This window comes from Punica granatum, chromosome 1, assembly GCF_007655135.1.
Source record: "Punica granatum isolate Tunisia-2019 chromosome 1, ASM765513v2, whole genome shotgun sequence".
Classification (NCBI taxonomy): Eukaryota; Viridiplantae; Streptophyta; class Magnoliopsida; order Myrtales; family Lythraceae; genus Punica; species Punica granatum.
This window is the reverse complement of record NC_045127.1, coordinates 13,629,179-13,648,709: the sequence shown is the minus strand read 5'-3', so window position 1 is coordinate 13,648,709 and position 19,531 is coordinate 13,629,179. Positions and strand designations below refer to the sequence as shown.

At 38.2% G+C, this 19,531-nt stretch overlaps 2 protein-coding genes and 1 long non-coding RNA gene across 3 annotated transcripts; 1 reads left to right on the top strand and 2 right to left on the bottom strand.

Annotated features, from left to right (window-relative positions):
* Positions 1–6,921: 6,921 nt before the first annotated feature.
* LOC116195331 (1-aminocyclopropane-1-carboxylate oxidase homolog) lies at positions 6,922–14,844 on the bottom strand. Its single transcript, XM_031524452.1, has 2 exons — positions 14,419–14,844; positions 6,922–7,105 (listed from the first exon to the last, which is right to left on the bottom strand). The coding sequence occupies exons 1-2, from the start codon at positions 14,835–14,837 to the stop codon at positions 6,982–6,984; spliced, it is 543 nt and encodes a 180-aa protein (XP_031380312.1). The 5' UTR covers positions 14,838–14,844; the 3' UTR covers positions 6,922–6,981.
* On the top strand, positions 14,844–16,402 carry LOC116195340. The gene is made up of 3 exons (XR_004154627.1): positions 14,844–15,025; positions 15,862–16,034; positions 16,281–16,402. It is a non-coding gene; the product is annotated as an uncharacterized LOC116195340 (long non-coding RNA).
* LOC116195323 (1-aminocyclopropane-1-carboxylate oxidase homolog 1-like) lies at positions 16,135–18,689 on the bottom strand. The gene is made up of 3 exons (XM_031524439.1): positions 17,957–18,689; positions 17,043–17,364; positions 16,135–16,671 (listed from the first exon to the last, which is right to left on the bottom strand). The coding sequence occupies exons 1-3, from the start codon at positions 18,484–18,486 to the stop codon at positions 16,414–16,416; spliced, it is 1,110 nt and encodes a 369-aa protein (XP_031380299.1). The 5' UTR covers positions 18,487–18,689; the 3' UTR covers positions 16,135–16,413.
* Between the last annotated feature and the right edge of the window lie 842 nt (positions 18,690–19,531).

Sequence of the window (19,531 nt, the reverse complement as noted above, 5' to 3'; positions counted from 1 at the left end):
ATCATCCCATCTAGCAGATTCGTTGGGATCCCGTGATTAGTTACCTGAATCATCTCATCCATTTTAAGACATTTGATATGTGTCGAAAGACTTGGAAATAAGCCAAACTGCTTCTTTCTTATCTACAATGCAGAGGGGGTCCATTATCTTTTGGGGCAGAGTCCAAAAAGTTTCATGTATATTTGTAGTTAGCATTTTGGAACGGGAAAGAATTTTCTGGTTGTTGCGAAGAATTTGTTTTTGTTTTTGTCCACCTCGATCATTAGGACTCTTTTTGTTACGAGTGAGTCCATGGACTATGTTAATTAAGGGAAAAAATGATGGGACGTGCATAAACGATTCTCATGAGAATTGAACTTAAAAAATCTTCTGCCCCATTATCAGAATTTGAAATTATGAGCCTGAGACAAAGAACTCGCGAGAATGTAGACCATCAAGGAATTTTTCACGTGTTGCGGCTTAAGCCAAACTGCTTCCTTCTTATCTACAATGCAGAAGGGGTCCATTATCTCTTGGGGCAGAGTCCAAAAAGTTTCATGTATATTTGTAGTTAGCATTTTGGAACAGGAAAGAATTTTCTGGTTGTTGCGAAGAATTTATTTTTGTTTTTGTCCACCTCGATCATTAGGACTCTTTTTGTTACAAGTGAGTCCATGGACTATGTTAATTAAGGGCAAAAATGATGGGGCATGCATAAACGATTCTCATGAGAATTGAACTTAAAAAATCTTCTGCCCCATTATCAGAATTTGAAATTATGAGCCTCAGACAGAGAACTCATGAGAATGCCGACCATCAAGGAATTTTTCACGTGTTGCGGCTTCTTGAGTATCGAGTGACCAAAGTCAGGGCACTAGTCAGGTCATGCAACCAGAGCTTGATCCATTGAAATTATCAAGATCATTGGAACTGAGTGAATGACATATAACTATGAAAGGGTTACAGGAAAGTTGCCGGAAGTTGCCAAATTAACTATCTTCACCCCAATGGAGAAATAAGAAAATTCAAAGTTCCAATCATACGGTCCACAGGAGGGCAGGGGAATTTATAGATGGATTTGATATATTAAGTCTTCAACTGAAATTTGCAGCTTTCGAGAGTTAAAAAGGAGTAAAGAAAGAAGAAGAAATGATTGGAAATCGCCAGTTTGAAGATAACAATTATGCTTGTCTTATTATGTGTCACGCCCCAATTTCAGAACAAAATTTTTGGGAGTGACCGGCGACTAATCACTAATCACTAATATATATATATATATATATATATATATATGAAAATAAAGCACGAACCGAATTCTCAGGCCGCCACATCATAAGAAATAAGAGACAGAGCTCTTTCGCTTTATCGCGTCATCACTTATGTATTAAGAAAACTTTTTGTCATTAATTATGCAATAAAATATAAATTATTTGCATATAGTCCAACAAAATATATACAAGAGAAAAAAATACAATATACATTAGCTACTATTCAAGAAATTTTTTATATTGTAGCAATCAAATTGTCGTTAATATATATTGTAGTAAAATATAGAGTTCGAAACCAATATTAACTAGGGTTTATAATATTTATAGAGTTGCCATTTGCATATTAAGTTTGTGAGTTTTGGGTTTTTATTTGATCCTAAAGACTTATTAGTTTTTCCTCGATATGCCATCCACAATAAAGATCATTTAATATTTTCTCATTGATAAAATATAGGGGTTTTGGCCAACTAGTTATAGAATCTAATTGAGTAACCTAAGTGGAAAAATCAAAATTTGAGGCCTTGATTTATCATGCAAAAATATATGTAATTATATAATATGGGGTCTAATTAATCTTAGAACGTTTGGGGGGCCTCAAGCCATTGCTTGAGTGGCCTCGACCAAGGGTCACCCCTGCATGTAACGAAAATCTTGTTTCGTCCTATGGCGCATCCAAACTCATTATATAGCTTTTATGTATATGGATTAACTAGATGAAAATATGTGCGTTGTGCGGAAAATTTTTATAGATAATAATACAATTATTATACATAAAAGCAATTACTCTGTATAAAATATGACTATCGGTATTCTAATTAAACTCCCAACAAAAATTTAAAGTGTCTCAATATTTCTAACGAAATATATAAGAAAAAGAATGGGATCATATCTTGTACAAGAAGTCATCTTATTTTGCGGCTACGGAGTCGATCAGATCTTCTGCCACTTGAATTGAGAACGATTTGGGGAGCTCCGAACAAATAATTAAGAAATAAAAGAAATTATCGTAATTCGAGAATTAATGGATTATTGCTTGTTGTAAAGACATACTTGTAGTCAATTGAAGAGGTATCTAAAGTCAATAAAAGGAAATAAAATATTTAAAATTCTAAAATAATATATACATAATTAGAATAGAAATACATGCATACACTATCATATATTTTATTGTAAATTTTATCATTTATTTGCTGTTTATATTTTTTATTGGAATTCTTTTATCATTTATATGCGATTTAAAATATTTAAAAGATACATTAAGTATAAAATTTTCCTATAATTAAGTCCAAATAAAAAATTTGATATATTTTACGGAATATATCATTTACATAATTAAAATAATGATGTGGTTATATATAATACAAATTAATATATTCTATTGCGTGTGCAAAAGGAATCAATATATGCATATATATATATATATAGATAGATAAAGATCATAAGGTTTAAATAATGAAATCGATATATATATATATATATATAATACAAACGGGAATATATTGTTATATATGCAAAAGGAATCAATATATACATATATCTATATTAACGTGTAACTATTCAACTCAAAGGTTATGGAAAAAAACATCAATGGAAAAGAATGAAAAGAAATATTACGGGAAAATAAAACAAAAAAGTATAACAATTAAGAAGCCATTATAGAATTGAAGCCTGAATAAATAAGAAAATCCAAAAAAAATTCTAGTTAGTCATCCATGCATCTAGAAATAAACATGATGCTTCTAAAGCGCCACATACATATGAGAATGAAAAGTACAATTCATGAAATAAAAATAAAAATCTCAAAGTATGAAATAATAAGAATAATCATCATAATGTATAACTACTGAGCTAAAAGTTTATGGAAAAATCTTCAACATAAAAGAATGAAAAATAAATATTGAGGGCAAATAAACCAAAAGAGTGTTACAATGGAGAAGCGAATTTGGAATCGGATTAAAGGTCCTATTGAAACAATTAATATTAATTTTATAGGATCAGTTTGAAATATACAAAAAAAAAACTTATTCAACAAAAGTGAACTTAAAAAAAAATAAAATGCAAAAATTCTCTCACATGTAATTTTTTGTGAAAAAGTCATAACAATTTGTCAGAAAGAAAAAAAATGTAAGAAAAATGAGGAGAAGCTTTTATCATTACGATATATATAGGGTCTTATATATGATTATTGCAATAAGGACATGACGACTTAAAATAATTTTTTTTGTGTATTTTAAGTAAGGAAATCATAATTGAGAATATACTATTAATATAAAATGAAAGAGAATCGTAAATGTAAACCACATGATTTATTCTCCAAACAATATATACTTAATAGTGGCATCTTTATTGATAGAAAGAAAATCTATTAATAAATTTTCTTTTTGGGATTGCATTATATATGGGTCCATCGATATATATGCAAATAGAAAATTTACATAATCAAACTAATAAAAATATATTATGAATATATAACTAATTTTGTATTACAAAAGAATATAATTTTTTTCTTACTACATAAATGATGACGTAGTATTGCAAGGGAGCGTCATTTTATATTTTTGATGATGTGACGACGTGATAATTCAACTCGTGACTTTATTTTCATATAGAGATTAAATGAGGTGCGAAAAGTTAAAGTTAATTAAAAATATTTAAGTGGAACAATTCATACGTACATTTAATTAATATTTGAAATCTCAGGAGGATAATTATCCCTGAGATCAACATGTCGGCAAAAGATTCATCGAGTTTTGGTTCTTTAACCCAATCTGTGAAGCCAAGCCAAGTTCAATTGAAGATCAGCGGGACCCTTCCCACGCTAGAATGTGCATGCCCCTTCACATCGGCTTTTGACTCATGGAAGGCTTTGAGATCTCTTTTCCTGTCGAAAAAAGAACCATTTTCTTCCCCCACTCTAAACCCAAACTTCAACAAGAAATTGCTGGAAAATATAATTTACTCGATTCTTAATCTCAAGGGCGAAACTTGCAGGATTTGGAAAGTTAAGGGCCTGTTTGGTTTCGCAATTGTATTTTAGAATCACAATTCTAATTTAATTATACCCACTACAAAACAAAATAACTCATACAAGTCAAAGAGTGGGTCCCATTTTTATCACTTTTTCCCACAACAAAACAACATAACTCATACAAAGTCAAAGGGTGGACCCCATTTATACCACTCAAAATCAAAATCTGATTTTAAAATCCTACTATGAAACCAAACACCACCTAAAGCTCTTTACCTCCTGAGAGCTTCGAATGGTGATCCGACTCAATTCAGACTAATGCCCGGCAGTTGGAAAGGCACCCACAACACAGTATCCAGATTCTTCTCCATATCTGGGAAATGAGGAAGAGGGATTAGATTCTCTTCTTGTCCTATTGTGCAGTGTTTTCTGGAGTGGAGAAGAAAATTGTTTGATAGAGTAGTAAAGTTGATCTCCACGTCTGCATTTTCAATTATCGTTTTCCAGAGAGCTCCCCCAACTGAAAACCAATGATCAAGAGTGCATTTGGATTTAGAGTTGAGTTGAGTTGAGTTGAGTTTTGATTTTAATTTGTTTGTAATGATTGTATTGTTGAATTATGAGAAAAAGTGTGAAAAAGTAATAAATAATTAAGAGAAAGTAATGATTAATTAATGATTGTGTTGTTGAATTCTCAAAAAGTAATGAATAGTTGAGATAATTTAATATTAAAAATTGAATTGAATGGTTAAAAAAATTTTAAAAATGAAAAAAAAGTAATGATTGTGATGTTGAATTGAAGAAAAATGGAGTTGAGTTGAGTTGAGTTAAAAAATTTTCAAAAAACAAACACATCCCAAGTCTCTTATAACCGAGTCGGAACCAGGAACCCAAACCACAAAACCCAATTAGTTAGGTCAACTTTTTCAGGCAATGACTTCACCATTTTTGGTGTTTGGGCTTGGGACTAGTTTGTGTAACTAAATTGAACTGGCTTTTTCACCCTCTGTTGGTTTAGCATCAACCAACTATTCTGGGCAATCCAAATATACCTCAATAATCCGGATCCTTGGAATTGGCTAAAGATTCGAACCTTGATAGATAAAATCAAACATGAACACTTTACATCTGAGTCGGATCATCAAAAAAGTAAAGTTTCAGTTGAGACGGTTCACAAGTATCAGTTATAGTATTACACCCGCCTTTCATGCCGTCAACATATGCAACAATTAGAATAGTTCTCCAGGTGCCCCTCCAGTTGAAATATCATGCTTCAATCATATAATCTATGATATCAAAGTACGATGGTCGCACCGTAATAGATAAGTGAGATGTCAAACTAAGACATGGAAAAAGGTTTTACGAGATTATCACATCTTTTCTTTATACTTCTATAAGTTCCATAAGCAGAGCGTATCTTCTCCTTCTCTCTCCCTCTAAGATTCATAATAAGGTCTGGATGGAGAAGGGACATCAAAGCTAGAAAGGGGTCAAAGCAGAGGTTTCGTCGAGCCCTTTACTATAGTAATATTCCATGTAGTCTTTGAGATTGATGTTCCTATAGACCGGGGGGTTTTTCTTCGATATCAGCTCAGGGATGGCCCATAAGTTCTTGATGCATTGCCCATCATATCTTGTGCCCTGAAGAAACATGCCACCGAAATCCTCAGGCCTTTTCTTTTGGATAGTACCCTATGGTTTATGATGATAAGTGCATCGTTTGATACTAGCTGTAACAATCGATGATGACCATTTAGAGCATAATAAACTTCACATATCCCCAACAGCTTTATGTATACTTGGAATTTGTTTCTTAAAAATGAACAGATTCCCACCAACTTGGATTGGTTCAAGTGGTTCCGCACTTATTCCGCTCAAGTAAAATCTCGGGTTCGAGTCCTTGTGAATATAGAAAATCCATACTGGAATAGCTTTACCACTTAGCGGGCCGACCTGGCTCAATTAGATTAGTTGGGGCATTTCTGGATATCAAGTCTCACTCCAAAAAAATAAAAAAAAATTGAACAGCTTCCCGCCTATGTCACAATTGGCGAATTGTATAAAATGGTAGTTTGCTTCATCGGATATCCCAAGATAAGAGTCCAGTGAGAACATTATCGTAAGCTATCGAGAAGAACCGGAAAAAAAATTGCAATAATTATGACAAACTTGGGGGAATTTCTGCAGATAAGAAAAAGAGGGGGCACCTGAAGAAGATCTCCTAGGTCGACGGTGAGAGCTCCATGCAATGGAATAACATCAACCCACTGATTTTCATGGAGGACCTGGAGTCCTCCGATGTTATCTTGCAAGAGTATGGTTAAGAAGTCACTATCTGAGTGGCTTGTTGTGCCGATTGCCCTTTCTAGTTCGGGGCAGGTAGGGTAGTAGTGTCCTAAAATCAACAGGTGCTTTGCATATTCCATTTCCTAGAAGGAGCTTGGTTTTCATCCTAAAGCCTCCGCTATCAGCTCAAAAATGGTGATCCCAAGTTGCTTCACTTGCCTTGAGTATTCTATTAGCACATCCCTGAAAATGGGCTCGCATTGGCTTTATCATTTGAGCATCCTGATATAGGCACACTAACGAATAGCTCGGAAAAGACAGATTGGCTAAATGGAGAACATTACTTACTATATAACGACTCATGTAATATAGAAAGGAAATCAAAGAATCTTATTCTACTGTAAAGCCGGCATAAATCTTTTAATTCCATTGGTTAAAGCCTGGGGCAATAATTGACCAACAAACAAGGAATCTGTTTAGTCACCTGCAAACATTGGGCAGTTCTTCCGGACTGGGTGGATCAGACTCCATCACGAAACCCAAAGCGTCCCTCCAATTAGTTACATGTGCCTGGTACAGGTCGAAGTTGGAGAGATAAATGACCTTTCTATTAAGGAAGTCAATCCCGGATATATTGGCAATCAATATTGTGTCTTTATTCTCTTGTACTTTCCTTGTATCTTTTCTCATTTATTGCAATTAGCTAGCCGTATATTATATTTCCAACTTAACCTCAAGATAATTTATATAGGAAAGGGCTGTACTGTGATAGTGTGTGAATGAGAATACAAAATTCTCTTTTCTCCAAAATTGTTATTGTATCAGAGCAAAAGGATTTCTGAGACCTGTAAGAGAGAGCGTAAGAATGAGCAGCAGCAAAGGGAAGATGGTTGACATCACCTCGCCCTTTTTCCTTAGCACAGCAAATGGCACTGGAGCTGTGCTCGTGACCTGCAAACTCACGGGCACAAATTATTCAACCTAGTCAAGGGCCATGTTGAACGCCTTACAAGCTAAGAACAAACTTGGTTTTATTGATGGAACTCTACAGAAACCAGCAGAGACAGCAGAGGATTTTGGAGCATGGAAGATCTGCAATGCCACAATAGTTGCATGGATTTTTAACTCATTAGATATGAGTCTACGCGCCAGTGTTGCTTATGCAAGTGAGGCTAAGGCACTCTGGGATGATCTAAAGCAACGTTTTTCACAAGGGAATGCAACAAGAATTCAGCAGATTAAGGCTGAGTTGAGTATATTGAGGCAAGATGGACTCACAGTTGGGAAATACTACACGACTTTGAAAGGCTTATGGGATGAATTAGACGATTACTTGCCAATCCCAAAGTGCACGTGCAATGCAGTAACTGAATTTGTGAAGCAAAAAGAAGAAGAAAAGATCCACCAGTTCCTAATGGGACTGAATGCAGAAGGGTTTGGGACAGTACGATCTCAAATCCTGACGTATGATCCTTTACCTTCCATGGGAAAGGTTTACAATATGTTAATTTTAGAAGAGAGCCAAAAGATGGCCACAAGGAGTCGAGATATTAACCTGGAAGGTACTGCCCTTGCAGCAATGAGCAGTGATCAACCAGGAAAGAAGAGTTGCAGCCATTGTGGGAAAAGTGGCCATGAGCGAGCTGAGTGCTATCGATTAATGTTCTGCAGTTACTGTAAGAAGAATGGACATAAGAGAGCAGATTGCTATCGACTAAATGGTTATGCTGCTGATAAGGGAGAAAGGAGGAACAATGTTGGTAGGAAAGACACAAATTATCAAGGAAGAAGACAGGAAGACTGGAAGCTGACAAAGACAGAAGGACAACAAAGAGAGGGAACTCGATCTGCAGGTTACTTGGCCAATGACAATCCTCATGTAAGTACGTGGAAAGGGGGAGCAGCTGCCACACTTAGTGAGGAACAAGTCCAACAAGTCCAGCAACTGTTGGCCATGTTAGGACAAAACAAGAACCAACTTGAACAGGTTTCTGGTATGTCTTTTAACTTGGCTGTAGAAGGCTCGAACTGGATACTTGATACAGGTGCAACACAACATATCACTAGAAATATGAGTTATATGATTGATTCATTACCGATTGAAAAGCCTCACCCGATATGGGTAGCTAATGGGAGGTCTGTTCATGCTAGAAGAATTGGAACAGTCCAATTGGGACCTAGTTTTCTGTTGAAGGATGTGCTCTATATACCTGAGTTCACTTGCAATCTTATCTCTGTTGGACGTTTGGTTAAGGACATGAACTGTATAGTCACATTTTGCTCTAACGTTTGTATGGTGCAGGACCAAACCACGAGGAAGGTGATTGGAGTGGCTAAGCAACTTGGGGGACTCTACTGTTTCGGGTGTGTGGCGACTCACTCAGCTCTGGCATCTTTTGAAGAGCAAAATTTCGAGAAATGGCACAAGCGTTTGGGACACCCGTCACGGAAGGCAATGTCTTTATCCTTGAAATAAGGCTACCTAGTAATGCTAATAAGGCCTGTGATATTTGTTTCAGAGCCAAGCAAACTCGAGCTGTGTTTCCTTCTAGTTCAAATAAAGCTATGCAAGCCTTTGATCTGATTCATTGCAATATATGGGGACCGTATCATACCCCTTCACTATCGGGAGCACACTTTTTCTTAACGATTGTTGATGATTATAGTAGAGCTACATGGGTGTTTTTTATGAGAGAAAAGACTGAAACACAGCGAAAGTTATTTGAATTCCATCGAATGGTAGGAATGCAATTTAACAGATCAATTAAGGCAATAAGAACGATAATGGGTCTGAGTTTCTTTCTGGAGCTATGCGAACCTTTTATGCAGATAATGGTATCTTTCATCAGACCACATGTGTTGAAACACCACAACAGAATGGCAGGGTAGAGCGAAAACATCGACATGTACTTAATGTCGCAAGAGCATTGCGATTTCAAGCTCAACTCCCTATTGAATTCTGGGGAGAATGCGTGCTAACTGCAAGTTACTTAATTAACTATACACCCACACCGATGTTGAGAGGAAGAAGTCCTTATGAGATGTTTTTTGGCCAGCATCCTGGTAGCGGACATTTGTGTGTTTTTGGATGTTTATGCTATGCATTGTATAAACCCAAAAGTAAGGATAAGTTTGCGGATCGATCGAGAAAGTGCATGTTTCTTGGATATCCTTATGGGAAGAAGGGCTGGAAGGTCTATGATCTCTCCACAAAAAAAGTGTTTCCCGAGATGTAGTTTTCTATGAGGATGTCTTTCCTTTTGATAAAAAAGTCACGGAAAGAGTGGAAAATGCAGAAGGATCAGCCCCTATAACCGCAGATCAAGGGGAGTATGTTCACTTTCGAGCTACAACTGGACCTCATGATAGTTATAATGAAGAACAGCAAGCGGCATCCAACGAAAGGGGGAGTGATAGCAGTACAAGCACAGCTTCTAGTCCAATAGGAAGCAGTCCGGGAGACCACACGCAGTCCAGTGATGATGAATGTCACGACCCGAAACTTATAGCAGAGTTTCCCCTCTATTCCTTAATATCCATTGTCATATGCACAACTCATATATGTATAATCTGTTTCCCTAACTCCCAACACATTAAACCAACCCAACAAGCTCTATATAAACATATAACCACCTAACAAATTCTGATATATGCATAAAACTCTCAAGAGAGTACTCAGTCGCAACCATCTTGCAACACAACTAAACGAAAGTTTCAGGTCGTAACATAAGTATAACATTTTACAAGAACTTACTACCTATTCTATGGGTGGGTCTACTTGCCAAAAATCCTTCGCGCTGATCCCCGTTATCCAAAAGTCCTCCTGTGCGGCTAGTCTAGCTTCTAGCTCATCTAGAAAAATGTATGCAGGGGGTGAGTTGCATCTCAGTGAGTACTATATTCCAACGTAAAATGAACTAATATGTTAACATCACAATTCACCACAATCAATCATATATCTATTTATATTCCACCAGATATAGAATCTAATACCAAGATCATACTTTCACACAACTCATATGGCAACCAAATCCAAACATTAATGATATAGCCATGGGGTCGCATTGCCTTGCGACAAGTTCTGACGGTACCGTGACCCCGCATACCTCAAAGAAATTATCTGTTCATTCACATATCATATCTCATCAGCGGGGGCCGCCCATTAACCTCTGGCGGTAAGAGTTGACCTTCATTTATATTCCACCAGTCCAGCGGCCGATCATGCCCCTACTTATATTCCGCCGGGTCCAGCGGCCGATCGGCCCCTATTTGTATTCCGTCGGGTCCAGCGACCGATCAAGTCCCTATTTATATTCCGCCGAGTTCGGCGGCCGATCAGGCCCCTTTTATAATCCGCCGGGTCTAGGGGTCCTATGGCTATAGTCCAACAATCACAATCATACTCAGCATGCACATCAACTATGTTCCGCAATCATTCAGCCACGATCACCTCTATAACCATACATATATATATATATATATTATCATTTTACGATGGAAGAAAGTACTCACGAAGACCCCTGAAATGACAACTTAATGAGTCGAGCCTTCCGGAGGTATAACCTCAGTCTCCCCAGCCCCTATTCAGTTCAAGCACAAAGATTAGATAATATACTAAATAAGAGTGAAAATATGCATCAGTTAAATCACCGTGTTACTTCATCGATATAGCTATAATGTAAGACGTTCATCGATATAGTTCTTTTGATTTCTACCTAACTCTTTAAATAGGGAACGATGCAAAATGATATGCACATGTATTCCTCAAATTATATCAGCTTAGGATACGTTGCAATTTATATCAAAACAGCATCCTATCTCCCTATGATCTTTATACACAACTCCTAGCATGTCGAGCTCAATTATCACCCCAAGGGAAATTAACAATCACCTAACACCAATTAGTAGCTCTTATATGCCTATCCGTATAAACGCTCAACACATCAATGACTAACCGGATTCAAGCTCACGCCAGTCTTAAGTATGGCTAACGATAGAGGAATCATAAACAACAAAGGCTGAATTACCTCAAGCCTAGAGTCCGCTAATTTCCCTTCTCTAATCCATAGTTAGTTCAAAGAGCAAAATATATGCATATATATACATATGTACACACACTTGCCTACATCTATATATATATATTTATAGATTTTCAGAAAGGGCATAGCTATATGTATTAGAAACCTTCTAATTATATCAAGAAATTTGCCATCTGCCTCACAGCCGAATTATTTAGATCATATGCGTGACCAAACTCATCCCAACACAACATAAGATTAACTCCAAATATATTCAACTCAATTTACATCGGCTAGGAAAACTAACTAAATTACAACAACTAAATTTCTCAAACCTAAACAAGCTGAAATGGATGCAAGGAGAACCCTAACCTATGCCGAACCTAGTGAATATAAATGTTTCAATCATAAACAATCAACTTACAATCAATATTTCAGACTTAGCCTCCTCCCTCTCCTTCTTCTCCCGGAATTTCTCAACTCAGCTCACTTATCTCTCTCTCTCTCTCTCTCTCTCTCTCTCTCTTCCGGTTCATTTTCGTTTTCCCTTAGCTAAGGGATAGAGCAAGGGAGGGTATGGCTTAAATAAGGAAGAAAAGGAGAAAAAAAAAGGTGGTCAAAGATGGTCAAAGGCGGTGGGAAGAAAATGGGCTGCTGAAGATGAGGCCACTTGGCCCATTCTACACTTATCTCTCTCTGATTTTCACTTTTTCGTTTTTTTTTCATATAGATAAAGATCCAGCCACAAATTGTGGTATATTACATACATTTAAAGATCCAGCAACAAATTATGGTATATTATATACATGTATGTTATGTAACCATGCATGTGCATATGGATATGTATATGTGTCTGCCTATATATGTGTATTTGGTAACGACCGGTCTCACAATGAAATTGGTGTACAGCAGGTAGTGGAAGAAGGTTCACCAGAAAGCAACATTGGAGGACAAATACTGAGGCGATCTGGAAGGGCTACACATCTTCCATCTCACCTAAAAGACTATATATGCCATGCTCGAGTGCCACACACCACCACCCCCCAGGAAGTTGATCCTTCTCCTCACTCTGGTATGGCCTTTAATATCAAGCATCATCTTTCGTATGATCGTTTTTCAAATTCACATAAAGCATTTGTGGCATTATTGGACTCTGAGGTTGAGCCTAGCACATATAAGCAGGCTATACATGATCCACGATGGAAGGCAGCCGTGCTTGAAGAAATACGTGCATTAGAGAATAATAATACGTGGACTGTGGAGACATTGCCAGTAGGGAAACAACCGATAGGGTGTAAATGGGTGTTTAAGGTTAAGCGTAAAGCTGATGGAAGCGTGGAGCGATTCAAAGCCAGACTTGTTACTAAAGGGTTTACGCAAGTTGAGGGCATCGATTACAATGAGACATTTGCCCCTGTAGCAAAGCTCGTTACAGTTCGATGCCTACTAACGATAGCCTTATTTCGAGGCTGGGATCTTCATCAGCTTGATGTCAACAATGCATTCCTCCACGGGGATCTCCAAGAAGAAGTTTACATGAAGATGCCCCCTGGTTTTACTTCAAATGATTAGAGCAAGGTGTGCCGTCTTTGGAAGTCTCTCTATGGTTTGAAACAAGCCTCACGAAATTGGTTTTCAAAGTTCACTTCAGCTTTGCTTGAGTTCAGATTTGAGCAATCTACAGCAGACCATTCATTATTTACATGGTCTAAAGGCAACGACTTTCTTGTTATTCTTGTCTATGTCGATGATCTTATTTTGACAAGCAACAACCCGACTCGTTGTACAGCGCTCAAGGACTATCTTAATTGTCATTTTCGCATCAAGGACCTCGGCTATCTCAAGTTCTTTCTCAGCATTGAGATAGCACGTAAAGGAGGAGCGATGTTTCCTTGCCAGCGCAAATATACATTGGATATCTTGACTCAAACCGGCATGCTTGGAGCAAAACCTGCTCTGCTTCCCATGGAACAACAACTTCGTTTATCTTCTGACGTGGGATCGCGAATTTCAAATCATGGACAATATCGATGCCTCATAGGACGTCTTATATATTTAAATATCACACGACCGGAGTTGAGTTATCCGGTCCATGTTTTATCTCAATTTATGCAAGATCCGAGACAACCCCATTGGGATGCGGCTATGCGGTTACTTCGGTATCTCAAAGGAACGCCGGGTCAAGGAATACTTCTACAGCCTTCATCTCTTCAATTACAAGCCTACTGCGACTCGGATTGGGCTAGCTGCCCGATGACTCGTCGTTCTCTAACCGGGTACTTTATCACTCTCGGGGGCTGTCCAATTTCATGGAAAACCAAGAAACAAACCACAGTTTCCAGATCAGAATATCGTTCCATGGCAAGTGCAACAAGTGAGATATTATGGTTGAAAAGCTTGCTTCGGTCCTTTAAGATTGATCATCCCGAGCCAGTTCAATTATTCTGTGATAGTCAGGCTACTCTCCACATTGCTGCAAACCCGGTTTTCCACGAGAGAACAAAACATATTGAAATCGACTGTCATTTTATCCGGGAGCATATAAGGTCAAAAACCATTCTTGCCTCTCATGTGTCGACTCGCTTACAACTAGCTGATATCTTCGCCAAGGCACTTGGGAAAGAACCTTTCCGGTTTCTTCTTGCCAAGTTGGGCGTTCATGATCTTCACGCTCCAACTTGAGGGGAAAGTATTAAGGAAGTCAATCCCGGATATATTGGCAATCAATATTGTGTCTTTATTCTCTTGTACTTTGCTTGTATCTTTTCTCATTTATTGCAAGTAGCTAGCCGTATATTATATTTCCAACTTAGCCTCAAGATAATTTATATAGGAAAGGGTTGTACTGTGATAGTGTGTGAATGAGAATACAAAATTCTCTTTTCTCCAAAATTGTTACTTTCTCTGCTTGATATCCCGCGTGTAAAACTCTATCTTCACCTCCAAGTCCTGCTTGTGGAAGCGGCGAATCCCCTGGATCATCCCATCCAACAGACTTGTCGGGATCCCATGATTGATAACCTGAAAGAAACCCCATCTCTTGGATGCATCAAGGATTGCCTGAACAATCTCAGATCGCCGGATGGGCCTTGAGTGGACACCCTCGAAGTCTATCACCGGAATGCAGAACTGAGATAGGCCGGTTCCCAGGTTCTTGTTGAAACTGAATTTTTTGCAGTTGAAGATGTGTGGGATTTTCTCTACCCCAGCATCTACTAGTCCCTTCACACCGGCTTTCGACTCATAAAAGGTTGTCAACTCTCTTTTCCGGTCATATCCTCTCTCAATCTCTTCAGCTTTCTTCTCATTCTCTACCATTTTCTGATTTCTCCTTATCAACTCTCTCACTCTTCAGAGTTCAATGGCCGCATTTTGTAGAGCGATTTCATTAGGATAGCATACTGGTGGATCGGCCACATGTTTGGACATGTGATACGTGTCGAAATACTTGGAAATGAGCCTAACTGCCTTGTTTTTATCCCCAGTGCAGTCCCTTATTTTTCGAGGTAGAAAGTAACTTTTCATGTATATATGCTGTTACCATTTTGTTTGTTCTTCTATGATCATCGGGATACTTATCGTTACCAGTGTGGCCCATGGACCATGTGAGGGACAATGAATGGAGGGACAGGCAAAACCGCTACTGAACAAATCTTATCTCAAATCTTCTCTCTCGATGATTAGGATTTGAGATTATGAGCCCGTGACAGAAGAATTTTGAGAATGCAGACAAATCCCAACGAGAGAGGACTTCCTAATACTTTTTGGGTGGTGGGTATTAGAAGCTGCTAGAGAAACTAAAATGAAATTGTAATGTGATAAACCATTGCATCGATCAATTATAATTTATTAAAGCTGGCAAGCACAATATGAAAACGTCGAATAAGTCTTTTTTTTTATATCTTTAGCTCGTGGTTAAGTGTTTGTTCCACTATTTGGCCTAATGATTGTAATTAATTACACTGTTGAAAAATGAAACATACTTATCGATTCTCAAAATATACATTAAATACTTTTTAAAATAATAAAAGAAAATTCGATCACAAGTAAATATTAAAATCAATGGAAGAACATCATTAATCCACCGCTTCTCATGGTTTCCCTAAGCGATCTTGAAATGGTGCAATCAAGAAATCGCAGTCTGAGTGGCTCGTTGTGCCCATTGTCGACACCATTCTGATCAGAAATGGCCAAATTGTTCCTCTCCTTATCAGAATATATTTTCCTTTTGGGCACAGTGTCTCTTTTCTTTGTTTCAATAGTCGTTTTGGGCGCTTTATTGAATTTTAGAGACATTGAAATTTTTCATGAAACTCACAAACTTTTAATGGTGGTAATGCAGACTGTCACGGAATTTCAATGTTTGCACCTTTCCATGGATTGCATAGAGGGCAGTTCTCAGATCATGCAACAGATCGAGCCTGGTCCGTGCAAGTTGTTTGGGTAGTAAGTATAGTATCTTGTCATTCAGCAGAACAGTTAGCGCAACCACGACCAATCGGAAGATTCTTTCTGGTAATGCTGTTGAAATTACATGTAACTTTACAGTTAGAATGGTACTTAAAAATGGAACATCCTTTCACCGAATAAGAAAAATGGGAACAACCAAAGGCCAAGCTGAAAAATGTCATCTATAAATTACCGATTAACACCATTACTGTCTTCTGAAATCGGCTTAGCATTCTGCAAGTTGATGATTTTAATCAACTAGATTGATTTTGTTACTGCTAAAGAAATTCCTGTAAACTCTCTCTTCAACAGTTCAGTGTCGCAGCACCGAAAACAGGGCGAGCAAACAAGCATTTTCTTTTTCAACTTTTCTCGACAATTTTCTGGAATTTCTCATCACTCCGGAGAACAATATTCAGACATCTACAGCCAGGGACAATTGGCATCAAATCCTGAAAGGTGTCAAGGCAGAGGTTCCGTTGAGCCCTTTACCGATGTAGTAGTCCATGTATTCTTTGAGATCGATATTCCTGTAGACTGGTGGATTTTCCTCCGATATCAATTCAGGGATGGGACCATAAAATCTTGATGCATTGCCCATCATATCTTGTGCTTTGAAGAAGCTTGCAACCGAAATCCTTGGGCCTTCACTTTTGGACAGTACCCTGTGGTTGACACTGATAAACTTGTCGTTTGATAATACCTGCATATGCAGATTACCCATCATTTTCAGCTTAGCCGTCATATCAGTCAGCAATGTCCTTTCCGAGATGAATGGCCATTTTGCGGATTGAACTCAGTGAACCGGCCAGTTCTTCGAGCAATCTAGAGATAGTCCAATTCTTTTCTCTATTTTTCATTTTCTAAAAAGATTATCATTAAAAATGTTCCCATAAATATGATGTAAACCGTTAAATTATTTGCAAACTCATAAATCCACCTTACGGTGCGAATATAGATATTTTATGATAACAATTCACAGAGTCAGAACCAAACATGCAAATCTTGAGTATGTCTCTGATATCAATCTTACTTTTCTAGTTCGGAAAGGTTCTACAACATCAAGAACCGTACCTGAAGAAGATCGCCAATGTTGACAATGAGAGCTCCCTGCAAAGGAACAACCTCAACCCACTGATTTTCATATAGAACCTCGAGGCCCCCGATGTGATCCTGCAGGAGTATGGTCAAGAAGTCATTGTCTGCGTGGATTGTCGTGCCCATTGTTAATTCCGGTTCCCGGCAAGAAGGGTAATAGTGTCCCAGTATCAGCATCTTCTCAGCACATTCCATTTCCTTCAGGTAACTTGGTTTCAACCCCAGAGCCTCCGATATCAACTCGAGCAGAGTGTACGCGAGTTGCCTCACTCGTGCTGAGTACCCTATGAGTATGTCCCTGAAAAATAGGCATTTGTGAGGAGTCAGGAACAAAATGGTAAATCTCTCCCGAATAATGATCCCCCGATGCAAAACTTTGCCAACCTAATAACCAATGCCTAAATGTAAACATGAAGAAGCTTTTGCCCAAATGGGGTTAAGAAGTTGAACAAAAGAAGTTTATTGCCATCGATATAACATTAATTTCGATGGAACTGGTACCAATCAACTCTCTCACTTCTCCTGATATAGCAGTCACTCTTACATTCATTTTATTTAAGATTCTCCGCTGGACCAGAACTCAGACAGCTTGGCGGTTCAAATTCACTCGACTTAGCTTAGTAGTGTCCACTCAAACCTGCGAGATCTCTCCATTCTCTGATATTGTTTTCTTCAACATCCATTAGGCCGAACATCTAAGCAGCTCAAATGTGAATTAGCAGTTTAATTTTCCACACTTAAACGACATTCACGTTACTTGTGCTCGAATCTTAGCCATGCTTCAGCCTCTGTATCTAAGTTACAGCATCTTATAGATCAACGCAATATTTTGGTTCTGTTGCAAGATTCATCTATGAATGGAACGAATAACTGGGTCTGGAACAGTGTACCTGCATACTTCAGGCAATTCTTCCCGGTCAGATGGGTCCGAAGCTGTGACATACAAAGTGTCCCTCCAATTAGCTGTGGGTGCACTGAACAAATCGAAGTTCGACATGTAAAGAACCTTCTTGGTTCGATCCCGAGTGTAAAATGCTTTCTTCAGCTCAGTGTCTTGCTCGTGAAACCGGCGAACCCCTTCAAGCATCTCATCCAATAGACTTTCCGGGATCCCGTGATTGACGACCTGGAAGAAACCCCATCTCCTGGACGCGTCCTGAACATCGCGAACAATCTCGGATCGCCTAGCGGGGTCCATGTGGATGCCCTGCAAGTCTATGACCGGTATGCTGTGAGGAGATTCATCGGTTGTCGGTTCCATATCCCGATCTGTGAAGCCAATCCAAGTTCGGTTGAAGATGAGCGGGACCCTTTCCACACCGGTGTCTACAAGCCCCTTCACTCCAGCTTTCGACTCATCAAAAGCTCTCAGCTCTCTTGCCCTGTCGAAGTCACCCCCATTTTCGAAGGAAAGAACCATTTTCTTCCCCACCTCTAAAACCCAAACTTCAACAAGAAAATGCTGGAAAGTACAATCTACTCGATTCTCAATCTCAAGGGTCAAACTTGCAGGAATCGTAAGCAAAGCTCTTTTCCTTTTCTTCTTCTTTTTTTTTTTTGCCCTTTTTGCACTTTTGGGTAAATTAAGGAAAGCTTCGAATGGTGACCTCGATTCAGACTAATGCCCGGCAGTGGGAAATGCACCCACCACAACAGAGTCTTGTCCATTTCCGGAAAATGAGGAAGAGGGATTAGATTCTCTTTTTGTCCTATTGTGCAGTGTTTTCCCGAGAGGAGAAGAAAACTGACTGACCCAAAAAAAAAAGAAGGGAAAACCAGAGAGGAAAACTGTACTTATAAAAAAAAAAGAGGAATATGTGTGTGTATTTATATATATATATATATATATATATATATATATATTTAAAGATACGGGGCTAAGCAATGCAAAGAGGGGGCGTGGTGACGCTTACATCATCACTTAACAGCAACAAATCGAACCCAGTAGGTCAGCTTCTAAACCTACTAATTCGTATACACTTGAATTGAATTCTGGTAAACTCTTTGTTGCTTTTTTGTCTAATTTCAAATCTAACACAAATCTTGTATTTTCTAAAGTGATTTAAGTATCATTTTGATTCCGTACAGTAGAATTGGATTGATTTCTTGCCAACTGAATTGATTTTTTGTATTTTATGGATTCCAATGCGACCGAAAGCACAATGTTTTCGCCAGTCAATTCACTCTAGCGTTTCCTTTCACCAGCACATGCACTATTTCATATCTGTAATCATTTTCCAGAGAGTTCCCTCAACTGAAAACCAGTGATCAGGTCCCTAAAACAGAGTCATAATGCAGAACCCAAACTGTTGAACCAATTTGTTAGTTCAATTTTTCAGGCGACTTCACATTTTTGATTTTTTTTGCTGGGGACCTGTGTTGTTAAACAAACTGAAGTAGCTTATCGCACCCTGTTGGCAAAATGAGATAGCATTGATGCAAGTTACAATCAATGCCGCAGATAA

Bases quoted from the DNA above. Each gene is read 5' to 3' on its own strand.
- LOC116195331 (XM_031524452.1), bottom strand. From the start codon at position 14,837: ATGGTAGAGAATGAGAAGAAAGCTGAAGAGATTGAGAGAGGATATGAC. The intron at 7,106-14,418 runs GTAACAATTTTG...CCTTAATAGAAA, and splicing joins CGGGATATCAAGCAGAGAAA to GGTCATTTATCTCTCCAACT.
- LOC116195323 (XM_031524439.1), bottom strand. From the start codon at position 18,486: ATGGTTCTTTCCTTCGAAAATGGGGGTGACTTCGACAGGGCAAGAGAG. The intron at 17,365-17,956 runs GTACACTGTTCC...CCTATTTTTCAG, and splicing joins GAATTGCCTGAAGTATGCAG to GGACATACTCATAGGGTACT. The intron at 16,672-17,042 runs GTACGGTTCTTG...CTGCATATGCAG, and splicing joins ACATTGGCGATCTTCTTCAG to GTATTATCAAACGACAAGTT.